General features: G+C 34.9%; 1 protein-coding gene across 1 annotated transcript in view; it reads left to right on the forward strand.

Annotated features, from left to right (window-relative positions):
• Positions 1-5,922, forward strand: part of LOC129217183 (uncharacterized) — a 55,631-nt gene extending 49,709 nt beyond the window's left edge. Inside the window, exon 15 of the mRNA XM_054851446.1 lies at positions 3,545-5,922. Coding sequence (XP_054707421.1) covers positions 3,545-3,791 — 247 coding nt within the window. The 3' untranslated portion in view covers positions 3,792-5,922. The remainder of the gene's footprint in view (positions 1-3,544) is intronic.
• Positions 5,923-20,576: the final 14,654 nt, after the last annotated feature.

Consider the following 20,576-nt stretch of genomic DNA (forward strand, 5'->3'; position numbering starts at 1 on the left):
CAAAAATTTTGCAAACCACCAAAGTTAGACTCGCAGGTCTATAATTTCCCGCACTCCCTTTAGACCCTTTCTTGAAGAGCGGTGTAATGTCAGCCAACTTCCAGTCCTCTATCACTGTCCCCGAATTATAAGAAGCATTGAAAATGTTTGCAATTACATCTGCTAATTCCTCTGCACATTCAACTAAAATTTTTGGATAAATATTATCTGGTCCCGGAGCCTTATTCTCTTTAATTTTTTTCAAATGAAGTAAAACGTCATCCCTGGAAAATACAAAGTCCTCAAGCTGTACTATAGCTTGTGTCTTGTTGGTGTCAACTGTTGAGATACAGTTATTGTTAAAAACACTTGAAAAAAAGTTATTAAGAACATTAGCAATATCACTATCGTCCTGAATTAAAATTCCGTGCTCATCAACCAGTGGCCCAATATGACTATTTTGAACTTTCCCCGAATTAGCGTATGCAAAAAACCTCTTGGGATTCCTGTTTATGTTATCTGCCAGTCTTTGCTCTAACTCTCTTTTCTGAATCCGTACCAAATACTTAAATTTACACCTTGCCTTACAATATTGGAGCCTATCTGCACTGTGACCTGTTTCTCTAAACCTATGAAAAGCAGCTTGCTTGTAATTTAGAGCGTCTTTAGTTTTCCTGGAGAACCACATTGGCCAAATTTTAGTGTTGACACCCTTTCTCCTAAAAGGAACATGATCCCCAACCGTATTCGCTAGATTTTCCTTAAACTCTGCCCACTGAAGATTCACATCGCTATTGTCCAATCCGGAAGAAAAAACTGCTTTCAAACTCTGCCTAAGTGCCACAAAGTCAGTATTTCTGAAATTGGGCACAAACCTAAAATTATCTACTTTGTGCATATCAAATTTAATCCCAAACCTAATACCGTTATGGAAACTGCCTCCAATGTGTTCCCATACACATAACCCCTGAACTGAGCCGTCCATGTCGCAGAAAACTAGATCCAAAATCGAGTCCTGTCAAGTACCCTGAGTTACAATTTGATCTAAGAAACAATCACCAATTACTTTCAAAAATTCCTCTTCTCTGCTATTACTATGGTAAAAATTATTCCAATCAATTCCTGGAAAATTAAAATCTCCCATTATGATGACTGACCCCTTGCTAGAAATGTCACTAATAATACTAAACATCTGTTCGTCTTGACCCTGGCTTAAGTTGGATGACCTATAAATGTTCCCGAAACGGAATTTTTTGCCCTTATTACTCATCAACTCCAGCCAAATCATATCAATCTCATTAGGTTTATCATTAATTACCAATTCATTGCAAATTAGAGTGTCTCTGACATAAAATAAAACCCCACCACCTCTTTTACCTACTCTACCTTGTCTAAACAAATTATACCCAGCAATAGGTAATAAATCATCATCACTTTCGGTAGCCCATGTCTCGGTAACTCCAATAATATCCAACCTCTCATCTATAATTATGCTTTTCAATTCTTCCATCTTGCTCCTAATACTACGAGCATTTGTATAAAAAACCTTAAGTAAACCCATCTTACTTTTATTTAATGCTGCATGATTATTTGAATCCCAACTATTAAAATCTTTTCTCTTTTTAGCCACCCTATTTCCGTTTCTACCAAAATCCCAATAGTTAGTACCCTTTCGAATTCTGCTCCTTAAACCATGCCCCCCATTCCAACTTAGTTTTTTGATTCTGAAGCCTCTAAAACCAAACCACTAACCATTTTGACCCCTGTAGAGCTCAGATGCAGGCCATCCCTAGCAATCCAATCACGTTTACATTTACTCCACACATCACTAAACCTGATACTAAGCTTAACGCAAATTTCCTTGAGTACCAAGTTCATACACCTAGCCCGTTGGTTTAACCAACTCCTATGCACTTCATACCTGGGAAGCAAACCAACCACTTGGACATTTGCCAAACAGTTGGTTGCTTTGTCCAACAGGGAATCCCATTCCTTTGTAAACTCATCGTTGTTACTATGGCCTACATCGTTAGTTCCCACCCACAAAGTAACTACATCCTCTTTATTAAATACCCCCTTCTTTTCAGCAACCCTATTTACATCTCTCACCCAAGCTCCTGACAAACAACATATAGCCACCTTACGTCTAACTCTGCCTATTGAGTTTCCCACCTCACGCACTTGTTACCATACACATTCATTGCTAGTTTTGTATTGCAATTGTGGTAATAGGATATCTTTTCCCCTTAGGCTTTGAACAAAATACTTTAATTTTTCCCATATCAGTTGATGAAAGCTAATTTGCAGGACTTCATTTGAGCAAATGAGTATTTCATTCCTTAAAACTTGAAGTGTATGTCTGTGTTTCTGACAATCCTTTTTTAGTCTTTTTTTTTTTTTTTTTTGCATTACTGGCTTTCTGGATCACTTGACATTCGCTGATTTTACAGTACGGTACACTCTCTATTAACCGCCTGAACTGGGCCCAAGAGTAATCAGCTTGTTGGACTGAGCAAAATTCTGGTTTAGTGGGAATGACATGAAGGAAATATATAGATGATTGATGAATGCATTTTTTAAAATTGTATAAACAATTAAAGAGCATTTAATTATCTTAAACAATTTAAAAGCAATAATTAAAATAAGCATTTCCTAAGTAAGAGAAATTATATAAAAAGCTAAGTTTTTTACTTACCATTATGAAAAATGTTAGAAAAACTCACTAATGTTTTCTCTGCTGAAGGTCTGACAGCTTGATGAAAAAATCCAGGCATTTTTTAATTTTTATTTTAAATCCTCACATTAGTGGAGGAAGCTGATGCCCACATAGCATATTACTATCTCTTTTAATGCATTAATGCATTTGCTCCTTCTTAAGTGGTATAATTAGAGGTCATGTTACGATCAATGCTGTTATTGTTGTCATGAACCACAAAAGCAACCCTTTTGTTATTAGACTATTTGCTTTTTTTGAGTTTCATAACTAAATTAATTATGGCCGGTTTAAGCAAAGATCTCAACTTTGATTAACCAACCTCCATCAATCGGAAGCCTGTTAACCAGGAGTGTATTGTACTTGCTATATATGTTAGAAGTAATGCTGATAAACGACCCCACTCAAACCATCTGCAAATGGAAGCAACCAGTGTTTGTAAGAGTATGTTAAAGAAAATGAATCTTTCTGGCAGACTTCTAAAGGTAGCCCTCGTATTTTTGCATATTCAATAGAAGAAAACTAGGAAAGCTCATACCAAGTAATTCATTGAGAGTTAGTTTGCATATCAGAACAACAACTTCATTTCTATATTTTTCAAAGCAATAACTGTAATGCTAGAATACTCATTCAGGACTTTCTAATTCTGAGGCAGATGTGACTATTGAATAACAATGTGCTATTTTCAGTTGGTCCTTGATGTTTTAAAATCTATTACAAAAAGAGGATAATTTCTTATCTTTTGTTTCAAAATATAACATGCATCCGTGTATTCTACTAAAATAGACACTTTTTTTAATGATGAATTTTCAAGTTCGTTTTTATTAATTTCTTGAACCAAATCTTTTTTAGCAGTGAAAGTTTGGCCACTAGTGACTCTTCCGATACTTCTGACTATTGCCAAAATCAGCTTTCAACTAATCAAGCATGTGTGAACAATGAAAATGAAACTGCAAGAAATGACTATACATTTGATGGTAAAGCTCCCGTGCCTCTCATATCATTACTTCGGTGCCAGTTATCCGCTAATGACTCTGTTGTTTTTTCTGAGGAAACTGATAATTGCACAAGTAGCAACATAACAGAAAATCCAGAATAAAGAAAAGGAATTGATAAATTATTTAGTGTTCGTGAAAAGACTCATATGGACAATTATAAACTTACTTCCAACTATCAATTCTATAGTAAATGAAGTTTCCAGTTCTGCATTTTTTCCTGATATTACACAACTGTGATTCATATCCAAACAAATCCTACAAAAGCAGATGAAATATTTGTTGGGTATAAGGGTCTGTATTCTTTATAATTGAAGTTAGAAATTGCCGTAAAACGCCAATTTATTGTATTTAAGTATGCAGACCCATGTAGTAAAACAGAAAAATTGAGAGCTTTCTTGCAAAAAATTCTGTATAAGATTATTGACTAAATAGTATGCTCTTTTTCAAGTCTTGGCATAAATATATGCATATGCTTGTTAAAATATTTTTCAATCATTTTATTAAAAAGAGGAACTAAAAATGAATTTTTTCGAATGTTCTATAAACACCTTTTTTAATTATTTTTAATAAATAGATTAATGTAACTTATTAAGAAATCAAAAATGTCTTTTATGTGTGTTGTTCATGTTTTTTATTATTATTATTTTAATAGTGAACATACAGTGGCTCCCAAAAGTGTTCGTACACTTTGAAATTTTTTAGTAAAACAAAAATAACTCAAAACAGAATTCGAATATGAAGTCCAATATTTTTTCACATCATTCCTATGTCATTCTAAATAAAACCCTGTAGTTTTTTTTCAAAATATTGACCAATCTTCTTTTTGAAGTGGGTCAAAAAACGAAGAGACAGAGAAATAATACGCCAGAAAAGTCATCGTACACTCAAATGTTTTCAAATAAATTCATGATTGAAATTATATGTCTGTCTGTTGGTTTTGTTTCTCTCTCACTCCCCAGGAACTTTCAAAGGACTCTCAATTCAAGAAAAACTTTTTTAAAATGTAAATATTAAAAATTAATGCTGGAAACTATGAAATAAAAATCACAAACACATGTTTGACAGGCTAACAGGGGACACATTTTTCAATGCAAGATTATTCTAGGATGAATGGAAGACTAGGATAATAAATGAGCTTATGAGCAAAAGACATTCGAAAAAAGACCAGATAACTGGCTATTTAATTTTGTAAATATCCCCCCCCCCCCCCATATGATTGTAAGCTATGTTCCTTTATTTGAATATAAATATATATGTATGATGCAATTAATGATTGTATTATTACATCACATTTTAGCTGATGAAACCAAATTATCTTTTATGTTTAACTGTAGAGAATGAAAAGGAGTGTAATTTTTTCAAAAGCATGCCTCTGCAAAGTAATTTTAACTGAATGGATGCATTTGAATGTGCTTTGCTTATCTTAAAGTTGAATGGAGTTTTTACTGTCTTTTTTCCTATTCTAAATTAATACCTGTATGGATGGTGAATCAGGGGATACTCAGCTTCTAATGTGAATAAAAGCACAGGGCTGTTGTCAAGGCCCTTCCAGCTGGTTGAATCACAGGTATGGGGGATTCTGGAACAGAATACATTTTAATGATTTAATAATTATGTTATGTTAATTTTTGCCATCACATGTTATTTTGTTTTATCTTCAATATTGAATTTTAGAGATCTATTTGTTAATCTAGTTAAAAACGAAAAATGTTGTATCAAAATATTTTTGTTGTAAAATCTTTATATCTTGTTTATTAATTATAGATATTTTAAATGTTGTATTTGTATGAAAATTTATTTGTGTTTCAACTTGAAATTATGCAATTTCTTTATTTTTTTAAAAATATTTATTCTTCTTTATACCATGAGAGTTTTGTTAAACAAGTGCCTTTAATTTTTGAAATACAACTTTGATATTTTATGTTGTTAAATTTTTATAATGCATTTTTATCATTTGTTTTAAACTGATATACACTCTAAAATATTTGTAATTTGAAATAAAACTATTTTTGTATTGTAATACTTTTAAGTGTATGTGATGCTTTAGTGTCTAATTTCTAGCGTTTTGAAGTGCACTATATAGGAAAAACTATCCTTGACCATAAATGTTATGTGAAAAAAATTCCTTTAATTTTTGAAATGAATTTTTTTTTACTTTGTTAAATTTTTGGAATTCACTTTATGTATTTGTTACAATTCAAAATATTTGTGATTTGAAATAAAACTATTTTTGTATTATAATAGTTGAGTATTAAATGTATGTGAGGCTTATTGTCTAATTTTTTAGCATATTGAAGTACTCTATATAGTAAAAACTATCCATGCTCTATCCATGAATTACTTAAAAAAAAAAAAAAATCTACAGGGATACTTGACAAATTGTTTTGTAAATTGTGTTATATAAAACGTACGCTTCAGCTCGTTTTTCCGTAAAAATTTAATCATATGTGCATTTAGGGAACCAACAACAAGATATGAAAATAGAACTACTTATTATTATTATTTTTAGAATTCTGTAGAAAACCTGACAATTAAAAAAAAGTGCACTTAATTAGATCAATTGATCCATATTTTTTCGTAAAATATCACTTATATGTAAAAAGATATGTATCTTAGAATTCTGTAAAAAACCTGACAACTTAAAAAAGTGCACTTGATAAGATCAATTAATCCATATTTTTTCGTAAAATTATCACTTATATGTAAGAAGATATGTTTGAAAAATATCAATTTACTTCACAAAATTTTAACTCTTAACAGGCAGATTTTTCCTATGAACTTTGCAGAAAACTCGACAGTGTTCAAGAAAACATTGCACTGAAATTTGAAATAAGAATATTGAAAATTTGATAAACTATGAGCATTTTAAGCAGCAATAATAATTTTTAATTTTCAATTTCAAAGCCAAATGTGTATGGTTTCCCATAAAAAAAAAAGAGAGAAATTTATAAAAGTTAAAAATATAGCAATGATTGTGTTTTAATAACTCAGCTTTTTACGTTACAGGATGACAAAAAACTTTTGCCTCTTTAATATTTAGTTGGTTACTTATGTGCGTTCATCATTGTAGTTTTACTGGAAAGTCAAAGCGTAAGTGCACCCTTTATGCGATTCCAACGGAAGTACGATGGAAATTTCGTATGTAGGACATCTATATCGCTTAACTATGCACCATTCTGATTGTAAACATTTTCCAAATGGACTAATTTTCTGGTCATTTTTTTTTTTTTTTCCATTTAGATACTTTCTCAAAGATATAGCTGTATCAATTTCTAATTTCCCTCCATTTTGCTATTTTTGGTGACATGTTCAATACTGAAACACGACATAATTACTTTTAATTGTTTTAATAAACAGTTAAAGAAATTTTGTGTATAATTGTTAAAGATTTCAGATTTCAACAGTCTAGTAACTATTTTTGAAAGTCTCGGTGAAAGTAATATTGCAACCAAGAACGGAACTAATGGTACTAAAGGCAAACTGAACTGATGAAATAATGCGTCCATTAGGCGATATATCTCCAAGTTGGCGACAAATTTGTCTCAAAATATGAGATTCCAAATCCAGTATCACTTTGGCGATATTTGAGGCTGTTCCCATTCAACAAATGTTGAAACATATTCGATATTTCTATAAAGTGAGTCTTTAATACTGTCTTTATTGCAGCGGTTCTGAAAACCTCGCGTGTATAACTATTTAAGTGTTCTTCTCTTAACCTAAAGCACTTTATATTGCATTCACTCGTTAATGTTCCTTTTACACGATCCATGCTGTAATTGTTATTGTTGATTTCAGATCCAACGATCGCATCAAAGTTCTATAAGTCTGAAAGCACAATTCCTTCATATTTACTGGAATTAATAGGTACAGGAATGTGGGGTCTCAGAAGTGAAAAAAATAAATAATGATTCGTTAAAGGAGTAGTGTAGCTTCTAAGGATCGTTCACGCTCCTTTTTTTCAGTAATAGTAATAATAGTAATTCTCGTATATATAATAGCCAATGGTCGAGTAATGCGCAAGATTTAACAATGAAACTCGTCCCACGACATGATAATTTGATAATATGTTTCGGTAATGTTTAACATGCAGGGAAAGGCTTCAGCAGCGGATGGGACAGCTTGGACCGGCCCTGGTATGCCAGCCGGACCCTTAATAAAAGTGTGAGGGGTCCGGGGGCAGTCCCCCGGAAAAATTTACCGAAATTATTGTTCAAAAAACGTATTGTAAGACTATTTTTAAATGATCTTGGGTGATGTTTTGCGGAAGAGGAGATTAGTGGAATTCCCCAAGGAAAATTTCGAAATTGGAGTCTTAAAAACGTATGTGTAAGCTATCTGGTATTGGAAGCACTAGGAGAAGGGATGGGGTTCAGGAATTTGTTTTAGGCAAAATTTCTCAACTGACGTTCCCAAAGCAAATTTGGACGATAAGAACTCATGCTCTTTGAGGGAGGGCATGTTTTTTGAGATTGAAGTTTTTAAACAAGTTTGTTAACGATAAATTGATCCTTCCCCTCGTCATTCAGTCTCTGCAGGCACACCTTATACACATTAAACAATTAAAGAGAAGATTGGAATTTTTCTCGCGATATCGCGTGAAAACGTAGTAGATCTACAAACTGAACCTAATCGTAAGTATAATCTTCACTCCGGAGGTTTCTCTTCAGAAATGGTTTCGAGTTTGTGGTCTTAAAATGTACTTGAGGCTATCTTTTATAATGTTAGGGGGGGGGGGAGAGGTTCAGGGGCTCTTCCGGAGAAGTTTGGCAAATTTGTTGTAGCTCTAAAAACGCAGCTTCATGTTTTTGGTGATGTTAAGGAAAGGAGAGATTTGGGGGCCGACGCGATATCTGGAGATTTTTCTGATTTGTATAGTGTCTTAATGCCTTCTAAACGATCTTTTCATAAGTTACGGAGGAAAAAGGTTCGAGGGCACTTTCGGCCATTTTTCGTAATTAAAAATTTTAAAACGCTATTGCTATATCACTAATAATGTTAAGGGTAGGCAGACTGTCTTTGGAAATTTTGGAAAATTTTTACTTTAAAAACGCAGGTTTAGACTATCTTTGACAATGTTAGGAAGATCAAAAATCTGGTGTTCTGGATCTTTGCTCCATTGAATTTTTTTTAAATGTATTATCTTAAAAATACATTCTAGTCTAGATGATCTTAGGTAATGTTAGGGAGTGAAAAGGTTCGGAGGTGCTCTCCAAGATTTTTTTCGAAATTGAAATCTAAAAAATGAGATTGCAGATCTTCTTTAATAACGCAAAGGGGACCGACAATTTTTCGAAAGGAAAACTTAAAAAGCGATTTTAGTCGATTTCTGATGACGTGAAGGAAAGGAGTTTTTAGGAGTCCTTCCCCGGAAATTTTCGACATTGAAGCCAATGAAACGAAATTTAAGACGACCGTTAATGATGCTGACGAACCGTCTTGTGAACGCTCCAACGAAATTTTTTAAAGTAAGCTTTTAAAAGGCAGTTTTTAGACGATCTTTGATAATGTTAGTGAGTGTAACTGTTCGAGGACCCCCCTTCAGTAATTTTTTTAAGATGATCTTTAAGGATACGGTAGAGACGTTTCTACAGGATTCGAATGATCACTCTCCTGGAAACTTTCGAACTTGAAGTTCTCAATAGAATCGTAGGCCATCTTTGATGACGGTGGGTAGACGATAGGAGAAAGGACGGGGTTCCGATTTGGTAATTCTTCCCCGGCACTTTCAAAATAAAAGTTTTAAAACAGTTTTTAGGCTACCTTGGTGGTGTAAATAAAGGGATAAGGTTCGAGGACCTCCCTTCCCTTCCCCATTCTTGTCTAAGTCCCTATATTCTTTTATCAAATTTTATTGATACAAATGTTGTGGAAAAACCTCCCCTAGTGTTTCTTTTCCAAGACCATTTTAGTTCTTTGGTTTTTCCACAGTGAAATTTTCAATTTCTAGCCTGATAATTGTACTTGCTAGAAATTAAAGCGCTTGGGATTCATAAAAATAATCCTTTGACATTTTGGACTGATGTGGTACTTTTCAGTAACACCGGAGGTTTTCTTTTCCCAACTTTATTTTATTTTAAATATCATGCCTCTAGAATCTTCAAAGTTTTTATTTTCTTTTAAAATTTTGCTGAAAAATTATTTTTGTTATTTTAATTCCACATGTTGTGTTTTCTTACTACTTCAATTTTTAATACTGTTTTTCTTTCTTCCTTTTTTTTTTCTTTTTGTTCAGCACTAAATTAAAATTGGTAGCCTCCCCTGGCGACGGCCCTGTCTTGACCTGTTCATTGTCCCCTATAAACTATAGGCAGCTGTTAATGCCCTAGCAGGTCCTGGGCATTTATGCAGCAAAATTATCTTATCGGCTGATACATTTACAGACCCACTGAAAATCATCTTATTACTCACAGCATGAGTTTACCGTTACTTTTCTTGCAGCGATTTTCTTATAAGTCGTTGAGAAATGTACCGGATTATTATGATATTGCTAAATATATTTTTTAAAGAAAAAAAAAGAAGAGAAAAAAAATCATGTTTTTTTTTTTTTACTGTTTAATTGTAAAATTTAATGCGGCCCAAACAGAGACTGCCCACCAGCAGGGTCACGCCAAGCCTGATCGGCGCCGTCGTACAAATGTCTTTTGAGCGCCTTTTCAGGCGTTCGAGGAAAATATAGTTAACACCTGGTGGGAGGTTTTGTAGACAAATATAAAATTGAAAAAAATACGTTTGGCATTTAGTTCACAAAAAAAAAAAAAAAAAAAACGTGAATATTTAGTTTCGCAATATGGTGTACGTTTTTACTTCATATCTCGAAATTATTTTGAGTTCAGCAGCTCCTTTGATACGCTAATGCGTTTTGGAAGAAGAAAATATTTTAATATCTAAGTTAAAGCCACTTTGAATATCTATCTAACCTCTAAGTGATGAATGATTAATAAAACTTTTATGCCTGTCAAAACATGACAACAGGAGCAGTGGCGCAACTAAAAAATAGGTTTAAGGGGCACAAATTGAAAAAAAAATCTCTTTTTATAAGAGGGGTCCGGGGATTCCCCCCGAAAAAATTTTGAAATTTGTAGTTTGAAAAACACAATTTTAGACTGTCTTTGGTGGTGTTATGGGGAAAAAAGATACAAGACGATCTGCGGAAATTTATAGAAGTTGAAACCTTAAAACATGATTGTATAGGTCATATCTACAGACGTTAGAATTAGGAATGGAACTCTGAGATTCTACCCGATCGTTTTTTTTCTTAGAAAAATAGATAGAAATCAATTCCCCTTTTCTCCCCACCAATTTTTCGAAATTGAACAAAAACGCAATTCAAGACAATTTTGAAGATTTTTACAAGAAAGGAATACTGAAGGTCCACCCTGAATTTTTTTTCAAAATTAAAGTCCTAAAAACCTAAGCAGTATTCTATGATATTAGGAGAAGTGGTTCAGTGGGTAATCAAACTTAGGTTTTTCAAAAGACTTATGAAAAATTTAAGTTTCGATGACATTTCAGGAAGGAGATTTGGAGGCCTCTTTGCCTGAATATTTTCTGAAAATGAAGTCTTAAAAACGTTATTGTAAGACCCTATTTGGTAACATTAGAGCCGGCAATCTTTCGAAATTGAAGCTCTAAAAACGCAATTTAAGTGATTTTCGAACGGAGTTTCAAGCGATGTTGTTTCGGATTCGGGAGCTGTCTCGAAATTTTGTGAAATTGAAGATCTGGAAACGAAATTTGAGATGATCCATAATTCTTTTAGTGGAGGGGCTGGGGGGGGGGGGGAGAGCGATTCGACAGAGTAGCATTTTTAAATTTTTCTTATTTTCAATCGAAGTAGAAAAAGGAAAAGAAATAGGATGGAGGGGGAGTAGCTGACCAATTTGTGGATATTAAAGTTTTACCCCAATATCATTATTTTTTCCTTATTAAAATCACTTTGCTGGACGCATCCCCCCCTTCAGAAGTAAATATTTTTGGAAAACATTCAACTAAGCATTCTGGAGGGGAGGGGGCACGGGGCGGTGCAACCAAAGGGGCGTCTCCTCTGGACCCCAACCTCCCTCTGGTTGCGCCAAGGAACAGGAGGTGACTGATTATATTTCTTAATTAAAGGATAATATTGCAGAGGATATTCCGCCCTTTAAAATCTGAAACTGAAACTTGCCGTTAAAACGAATACTTCCAACTTACGAAATCGTTAAAAAGGCATTGAACTTAATATCTAAAACAAACACATTGTCTTGTCACAAAGCTCTTTCTTTAATTTCATACACAAATAGTTGAAGAAAAAGGGGATGGAGGAATTGAGTAATATGGTCAAGTCGTTACTTTTCGGAACTAAGAGTTAATCTAAATTATTGTCTACAAAAAATGCATATTACGCACAAGTAAATAATATGCTAATGTGCGTACCGTATTTTTTAATGTATGATAACATGATGCAGTGGAAGTACCAGGGACAGTAGTTAAAATCACAAAAAGACATATTGCACAAATAACATATTCACCGCAAAAACAAAAATAGGGAATAGCAAATTTCTTGCGCTGCTTCCTGTGCAAAAACGTGTGAAATTATAGACACACCGAAATAACATTCATAGCTCCACATATGAAGAAAAATGCCGATGTATGCATTAATTAGCATCACGTGTTTTAAATGTAAAAAATTGCGCTTTTGAATAGCATATTCAGACACAACAAGGCATTTTTCCCCCTTATAGAAAGGCAGCAAGGAGGATTGTTAGTTTTAATGAGCAGTATAATTTCACAGGTACTTTAATTCGCAACTCCAGCGGTTGAATACGCTACCTTGCGGTGATTTACATAACTGCCGAAAAAACTCAAACATTGCGTTCCATGTGTGTTTGTTGACGTAAACATAGGCAGTTTGTTATGAGTATTTATTAACGCATTCGATGTGTCTTGGATTGCTTTCAGAAATAGAAAGTGTTTTGTCCCTTAATGTTATTCTCGAGCTCCTCAAAATAATGTTAGTCTTTATTATTTCCCTCTAAAAAGTGAATTGACTATCGTAAATGGCGTGAAATCCTAAGCACATGAAAACTCTGGATTAACAAACTTCGCATCTGCAAGTCTATTCGAAGCATTTTTTTTTTTTTTTTTGGAAGAGGATAACTTTCTACAAGGTTAATTTTTTTATTGTTTTGTGTGAATTTGTAAGAATATGGTTTTCTTTTTTTCTCTTAATCTTAAGCTCAAAAGAAGGATATTATGCAGTATTATCGTAGAACGGAATGAAAAATGTTTAACGCTGAGAATTTTCATCGCCAAAGTAGTGCGATTATAGTTTAGGGTTACAGTTTTAGTATTGTGCGAGCAAAGAACACTTGCTTGGCGAGATTTTGCATGTCAGTTGTAAACCATTTTTATTTTTTATCATTGTGGATTAAAATGGTAGAAAGATAACAGAATTCGATAAGTTTAAAGAAATAATGGAAGATCAATTAAAAAGAAAACTACCGCTATGTATCCGTGAGAATTTTATTGATGATGCATAACAGAATTAAATCATAATTCAGAAATTAGAAACATACGAAACCGAATGTAAAACAATTAGCGCTAACCAAACAAAACAAAGAACTTTCATCTTCCTCTTTTGATAACACTGATACAAAAAGGTTTATTTACATGAAATATTTATAGTGTTCATATGGCTACAATAAAAATGTAGTTTCATCAAGAATTGATAAATTTCGAATTCAACATCGTGGAAATGGCTGCTTACAACTACGAACTACGGAATTTGTATTAATTTCTAATGTTTAGTAATGATTCTTGAATTCTCATTTCTTTTTACATGGGCCAAAATATCCACAAGACTTTGAAAATTAATTTAAAAAGAATAAAACAAATAGGTCTTGCATACAAACAAAAATTATTAGGCTTATTAGCATTTTCTACGCTACGGCGTGCGTTTGTTTTAGTTTTTTCGTCGCGACAGTGACTGCAGTGCCCCCTATAGTACGTTGGAGTTGCGAATAGAAAAATGAAAAGTTCAATTTTTTTTTTTTTTTTGATTGGAAATTTTTTCTTTCATTTGGAGCATTTTTGATTGGTAGAGCTCGGCGCCTTTTTGGCTCTGCCGCCGTCGTGCTCGCACGACCTTGCACATAGGGACGGCGCGGCCCTGCCCACCGGGCAAATGCCCGGCTGCCCGCTGTCCCCATCCGCTCCTGAAAGGCTTTATTGTGACAAGGCTGAACTAGATCCAGTTACTTAACTGTTTTACTGCTAAGACTGTGCAATTTCAGGGGAATGAAGAAACGAAAGAAAGGTCAGCAATGAACGCTACCTACTGGAGTTTAGGGTTAATCCACTGGAGTTAGGGTTACTATTTCAAGTATCAAAATATCACCAAACAGGCAATTGCTTTGTTCAAATGTAGAAGAGTAGAAGCAATTTTCATCCGTCATACACTGGCGTAAGGAATTAAGAGAATTTTCAGATTTGATCAATAATTCCAGAACTACTGGACCGATTTCAATGAAATTTTGTATGTATATACATTGAAACAATACAAACCAAATAACCATCTAAAATTTTAAATACACACGCATGGTCATAACAAAACACGCGTTATAGTCGGATGTTATAAAACAGCGGTTGCAAAATTGAACAAAAAAAAAAAAAAAAAAGAGGGTTAGTAGGGGATATGATTCCCTGTAACAGACATATAGGCTCGCAGTGTGACTTCTTACTTGAAATGAAGCAGTTTACGGGATCCTGGGGCAATTTTTTCACTCGTTCAACAACGCTATACTCAGGCTGTAGAGGCTCCCCGGAGGGGTATTGCGAGTTGCTATTGCCCTCTCGAGAGCATCCCAGACATGCTCTATAGGATTGGAGTCCAGAGATCTGCTTGGCCAATCTATCCTGCGAATATTCTCCCATTCAGAAAATTCGTCGCTCAGAAGAACTCTATGTGGTCTTCAAGATCACATCCCTATACCTCACAACTGTAACAGAGTCTCTCGCAAAGACATGGAAGGGTGTGCAGTCATCCAACATGATGCCTGCCCACACCGTCAAACCTCCTCATCCATAATGGTCGATTTCGCGGTTATTGGAGGGCAGGTAGTGGCTACCGGTTCAGCTTAACCGACTATTATTGTCCTACGTTCATTGGATAGAAGCAGGAACCCACTATCTACCCTCCAATATGCACAAAATCGACCATTATGATGGTCGTGGTTTGACGGTCTCAACAGGCATCATGTTGGGTGGCCGCACACCCCTCCATGTCTTTGAGAGAGGCTCTTTGACCGTTGCGAGGAATAGAGATGTGGTCTTGGAGCCCTATACTCACCTCGAGAGGTACTGTTAGTCCTGGGGTAATTTTAATGAATGTTAACGTAAGGCCACATAGAGCTCTTCTGGTCGATGAATTTTTAGAAGGGGAGGATATTCGCTGAAGGGTTTAGCTAAGTAGACCTCTAGACTCCAATCCTATAGAGCATGTCTGGGACGCTCTCGGGAGAGCAATAGCAACTCACAACACCTCTCTGGGGACCATCCATAGTCGGAGAACAGCGTTGTTGAACGAGTGGAAACAATTGCCCCAGGATCCCATAAACTACTTCATTTCAATTACGGAGTCACACTGCGAGGTCTATAGGCTTGTTAGAGGGGGCCATACCCCCCCATTAACCTATTTTGTTGTTCAATTTTGTAACCGGTGTTTCATACCATCTAACTCTGTGTTATTTATGATCATGCGTGTATATTTTAAATCTTGCACGGTTGTTTTGCATTGTTTCAATGTACGTACATACTCAATTTCATTAAAATCGGCCCAGTAGTTCTGGAGATAATTGACCATATCCGAAAATTCTCTTAATTTCTTACACCAGTGTACTTCGACGGGTCACTTTCTAAGAAGCGCATAAGGAAGTCTTGTCATCCACATCAGATTTTTTATGAGTAATTTAGTAGAGTAAATATCGGGATTGTTACGTAAATATTTTATGTGACGGTTTTAAAAACGAAGAATTCACACAATCTTATCTGAACATTTAGATAGTAAGCTGGCAGAAGAAGAGCTAAACAAAACGATCCATTAAGACTGCGTCTCCTTTTGGATTTTACCTTATGAGCTTGCATTTCCCCGCTCCACGATCTAAATCACTTTATGAGGTGATTCACCTCCCAGATGGAAACACTATTAGCAGCGTTATTAGCTAGTGAAAACCTAATCAAAGTGATATCTCCTTCCCTCAATTTTTCCTCACTTGCCAACAGCCCCCTTATTGATATTGCCATGCTTCCCTTTGTGAGCCCAACCGCTAATATCAAGGCTGTCGGTATCTACTTTGAAAAGGGAAATTGCAGTTTGCTCCGCCATTCCCCTTTCTCATACACTTCGTTCCTTGGGTGTATCAATAGAACGTTGCAACGTTGCGGGGCATCGCTTTGAACTTCCCCCTGTTGGTTTTGGGGAAGACTGGGTATACACAAGGCATGTCCTGTGGGAATTTGGCTTCCGTTGCCATGTGTTTCTTCACTGAGTGCATACTCGAGTACAACTGAGACAGAGAAACTGGTAGATATGCTGATGTGCAAGAAAAATCGGTCATCATATTCGATAAATGAAAGTTAACATTACCGGGGGGCGGGAGGATGTAGTGGAGTTAAAAAAGAAAATATTCGTAATGTAAAGTCTTCAAAAGAGAATAGTGTGGCTTTGGTAATTTGACGAATGACATTGGATGAGCTCATTTAGGTTTGGGTTGAAAGAAAATAAATTCTTAAATTGGTTCACAAAATTTAAATTTACCTTTAGAAAACTTGGAAGTTAAATAAAACTTCTCAGAAGTTAACCTCGGTGCCCCATTTATATATAATCTCCATTGCCCTCCTTTAATAACTCTTTCATGCTTGAGAATCATCGAGAAATTGGTTCTTATCGAGTTCCAGCTCCAACCTGTGAATTTTTCTCACCCAGAAGTGCATAATACTTAGTGCCCGGAACAGGACCGGATCAATAAATTTTGGACCCCCATGCAAAAAAGCAGCAGGGCCCTAACCACCTACTGGAAGGTCGCCCCCCCCCCTTGCCGAATAAGGAATTTTCTAACGAGTGAGAATTGTTTGATTTTAACAACTTCAATGTTTCAACCCATATTTTGTATTCATTAGTTTTTATTATTAGTAAGTTATTTCTTTTATGTAAGATTCTCTGATGCTATTCGTAATATGTGTTGAGTTTCTATTTTTCCTCAAATATTTTTCTAAAACATAACAAAATTATTTTCAACTTTTAAAATTTGAGTATAGATTCTTTTAATTTATTTTAAATAAAATTTTGGTTTCTTGGGCGATGGGACTTTCAGCGGTATGCGGCCCCCCCGCACTGCGGGTACGTAGATCCGGGCCTGGCCCGGGCTCATGCTTCTTCAATAATCAATGACCATGGAAACCATCTCAAAGCATAAAATGTCCAAATATGGACTTATTTTCTATCAAGTAAGGCATTCTACGAACGTTTTAAAAATTAGCTATTTTTGGGTGGCCTTTATGATTGATTGAAATTAAAATTTGAACAATGTATTTGAGAAGCAGGATGTTCGAAGGCAATTCAAATCAAGTAAATTCATAAATGTATGTTGTGATGCATGGTAAAATACAAAGTGTTTCAGAAAACATTGGTACATATTTTTCGTAATTTTCCACAGATTTTTTTTAAAGAACAAAAGCTTAAAAGTTTACATTTTCGTCCCATATTGTTTAAGTTTTATATGGCATCCACTAGTGCAGTCAGAATTTACCTTTTGGGGGGTGTAAAGGGAGGTTTGTTAGAACAGTCCTTACCTGACTACCGTATTAGGATCGGTGATATATTGATATCAAGGGCTTCTGGGGAGGTTGACTCTCAACTACCCCCCCCCCTCCCGACTGCGCACTGAACTAGAGCTATAAATAAAGCTTCATGATTAATTTGGTTATTGTTAAACGTGTTCATCGCAATTGTTTTTGCAATTTCGATTTATAATGTCCTTGATTTATTTTCTAGTGACTCGGTTGGAACTTGGGTCAATTATCCCAGCTTTTTCTGTAATGGTAATGAGCTGTAAAACACCTTATTTCACAAAACAATGATTTCATTAAAGTTAAAAATCTCAGAATGCTTCTTTGAGAGGGAAAAACAAAAAAGAGGTAGTATACAACAAAAATACTGAAGCATAAAAATTTGTAATCGTTTAGATTCAGATAGGCTCTGATTTTCTATTCACCAGGTGCCTAAAAGTCCCCAAGAGATGAAATTTCCTGAAGATTTTAAAACTGTTTTTAGAGATGTTGAATATTAAAAAGTTACCAATTAATCAAAGTCCTTATGTTTAGGAGATGCAAAACTGTGTCTTTGAGTTTGATACTACGGTTTTTGTCATTATGAGAATATTTCTGGAAGGGGTCCTACGTCTGTTGCCGCAAATTTGAAAAATCGGGATTTGAGATGAGTCTGGTCAGTCTTTATGTCGCTTCTCGTTGTTTTGAATTAGATTTTAAGTTGCATAATTACAAAACAGTTAAATTTTTCACTTAATGAGAATGATTGAGAGTTTTAAATAAACAGGTATTAGTTTCTGATTTTTTTTTAAAACGGCGATTAAGTACATAATAATTTTATATTAACACGGGCGTTGCCAGGATACTACTTAGGTAGGCTTAAACGTAAGCGCAACAAGACGTTAGTGGTTTTAGCTGTCCTCCCCATGCTGAATCTACGATTTTTTCTAGGCAATGCAAAGACTTTAAAACTAGTGACCCCTTACCCAACTCCCTTCAAGTTCTTTATTACGCTTAAATTTTTGTTAAGAAAGTGAATTGATAAAACGTAAAACAATTTAACACTGAAAAATTCTTTTTTCTCAATTTATTGCTTTGAAGGAAAGATAGTACTAAAAACAATTATAGGCTCTCTAATAATTTTAGAGGAAGGACGGAGATGGAGAGACCTGGCTCACCATGGAAATTTTTAAAAAATGAAGTCGTACAAACGTAGTTTTGTGCATGGTACTCTGTGTGCATGGTATTAGAGATGATCGGGGGAAAGGTTTCAGAGTCCACCTTTGGATGAATTTTCAAAATGCTCGTCAAAACTTGAAACTTTTGGCAATTTTAGTACATTTGAGGGAGAAGATAGTTGGGGCTCCCTTCCCAATATTTTTCAACATTTGTTCCCAACATTTTTTAAAGATATCTTTGGAGAGGAGGCACGAAGGCTCTCTTTGGAAATTTATCGACATTGAGACTCTAAAACCACAACTTTGAGCTATCTCTGGTGTTGCAAGAGGGTGTCGAAGATTTGGAGTTTTTCTAACGTTAAATAGCTACTATTTTAAATCTTTCTTTGGTGACGTTACTCAAGGAAATCGGAGGAGGTGGCTCCGACCCCAGAAATTGTAAAATTAAAGTCCAGTCCCAAGAATTATTTCATATACTTTTTGGTCAGGTCAAAGAGGGATGGGATTGGTTCTCTTCTAGAGAGGGACAGCTACCCCTCCCTGCCCCCCTTGGCTACGATCATGAATATTAATAAACAAAGTATCACACCGTTAATGCGATTGATATTGTTTTCATTCATTGTTATACGGTTGTTTCATTGAACATAAAAGTGCTCTTTTTATTTTATTAGTGTGTATTATATAAAGCATTTTGTTATTTTCAATCAATATTTGTTTCTCTCACTACGATTTGAAGACAGTGAATTAAGTTTTTTATTTCAACAATAGTACCGCATATTCAATCAGAAAATGATTTTTGTGTCATCGTTGCAATCAAAGAAAAAATAAAAAGGCGATCACTTTAAATAGCATTAAAATTGAAAAAACTAGGCCAAGAAGTAATGTCAATAATCTAGGAACCCAACACTACAAACGCGTTATGAAATGATTTAATTTTCATCCTTTCCCAGTAAAATTAGACAGGATGTGCCAAAAGTAATTTTATTGAGAAGATTATGATGAAAAACCTTTGCTTAAATTCTACATTAAATGGAAGATTAAAAATGTGTAGGAAAAAAAGCAAAGGGACGCGATTTCTCCCCCCCCCCCGGGCAGTAAAGAGGGATGGAGGGAGATTCATTATCTGAGTTACATGTAAAGGTTAGATATTTCCTTTTGATTCTATTAGTGCACAACCCAGGGGATCAGAGAGGGCTTTTAAAAAAAAATCCCACTTAGGGTGGGGAATTCGGAAATATTCTGCGTAATGATAGTTTTAGTGTTTCAATTCCTGGGTCGGTACGGTTACAATCCCCTTCCCTCCCCAAACGCCAAGGAAACGTCATCCTTCACGTATGTTTTTTTCTTTTTTCTTTTCTTTTCAAAGAGAAGATAAAAAAAAACAAGAAAGAGAGAAAGAAAGAACAAAAAAAAAGCCGCGGAACTCGGGAGTGATTTAATTTGTGATTTTTAAGTACTATTCTACCGTAGTTCAAATCGTGCTTCTTCGGATAATGTTAAGAGCCAGCTCGTCTCGGTATATAAGGAGATTTATGCTGAGCTAGCATCTACATTTTGAACATCATTTAGCGTGTGCAACATAAAAACTTTATGTTCTTGCGTGTTCTCTTTATTATTTCACTCCTAAAACAGGGGTGCACCGAACTTAAACTTTTGGGAGTGCAGAAATTCTTAATTTGTTGAATGAAACTCCAAATTTCGCCTAATGATAAACTACAGACATACACAGATAACTATCTTATATAATTAAAAACTAAGCGTATGTACCTATGTATGCATCTAAGTCCGAGTTACTTCTCCCGAACGTCATCGAACTTGATATCGATATAATTGTAATTTTCCCCGTCTTTGTGTTTGGCTATTTAACATAATCCTCCGATAATAATTAACGGAGATATCAATTCG

Source organism: Uloborus diversus, chromosome 2, assembly GCF_026930045.1.
Source record: "Uloborus diversus isolate 005 chromosome 2, Udiv.v.3.1, whole genome shotgun sequence".
Lineage (NCBI taxonomy): Eukaryota > Metazoa > Arthropoda > Arachnida > Araneae > Uloboridae > Uloborus > Uloborus diversus.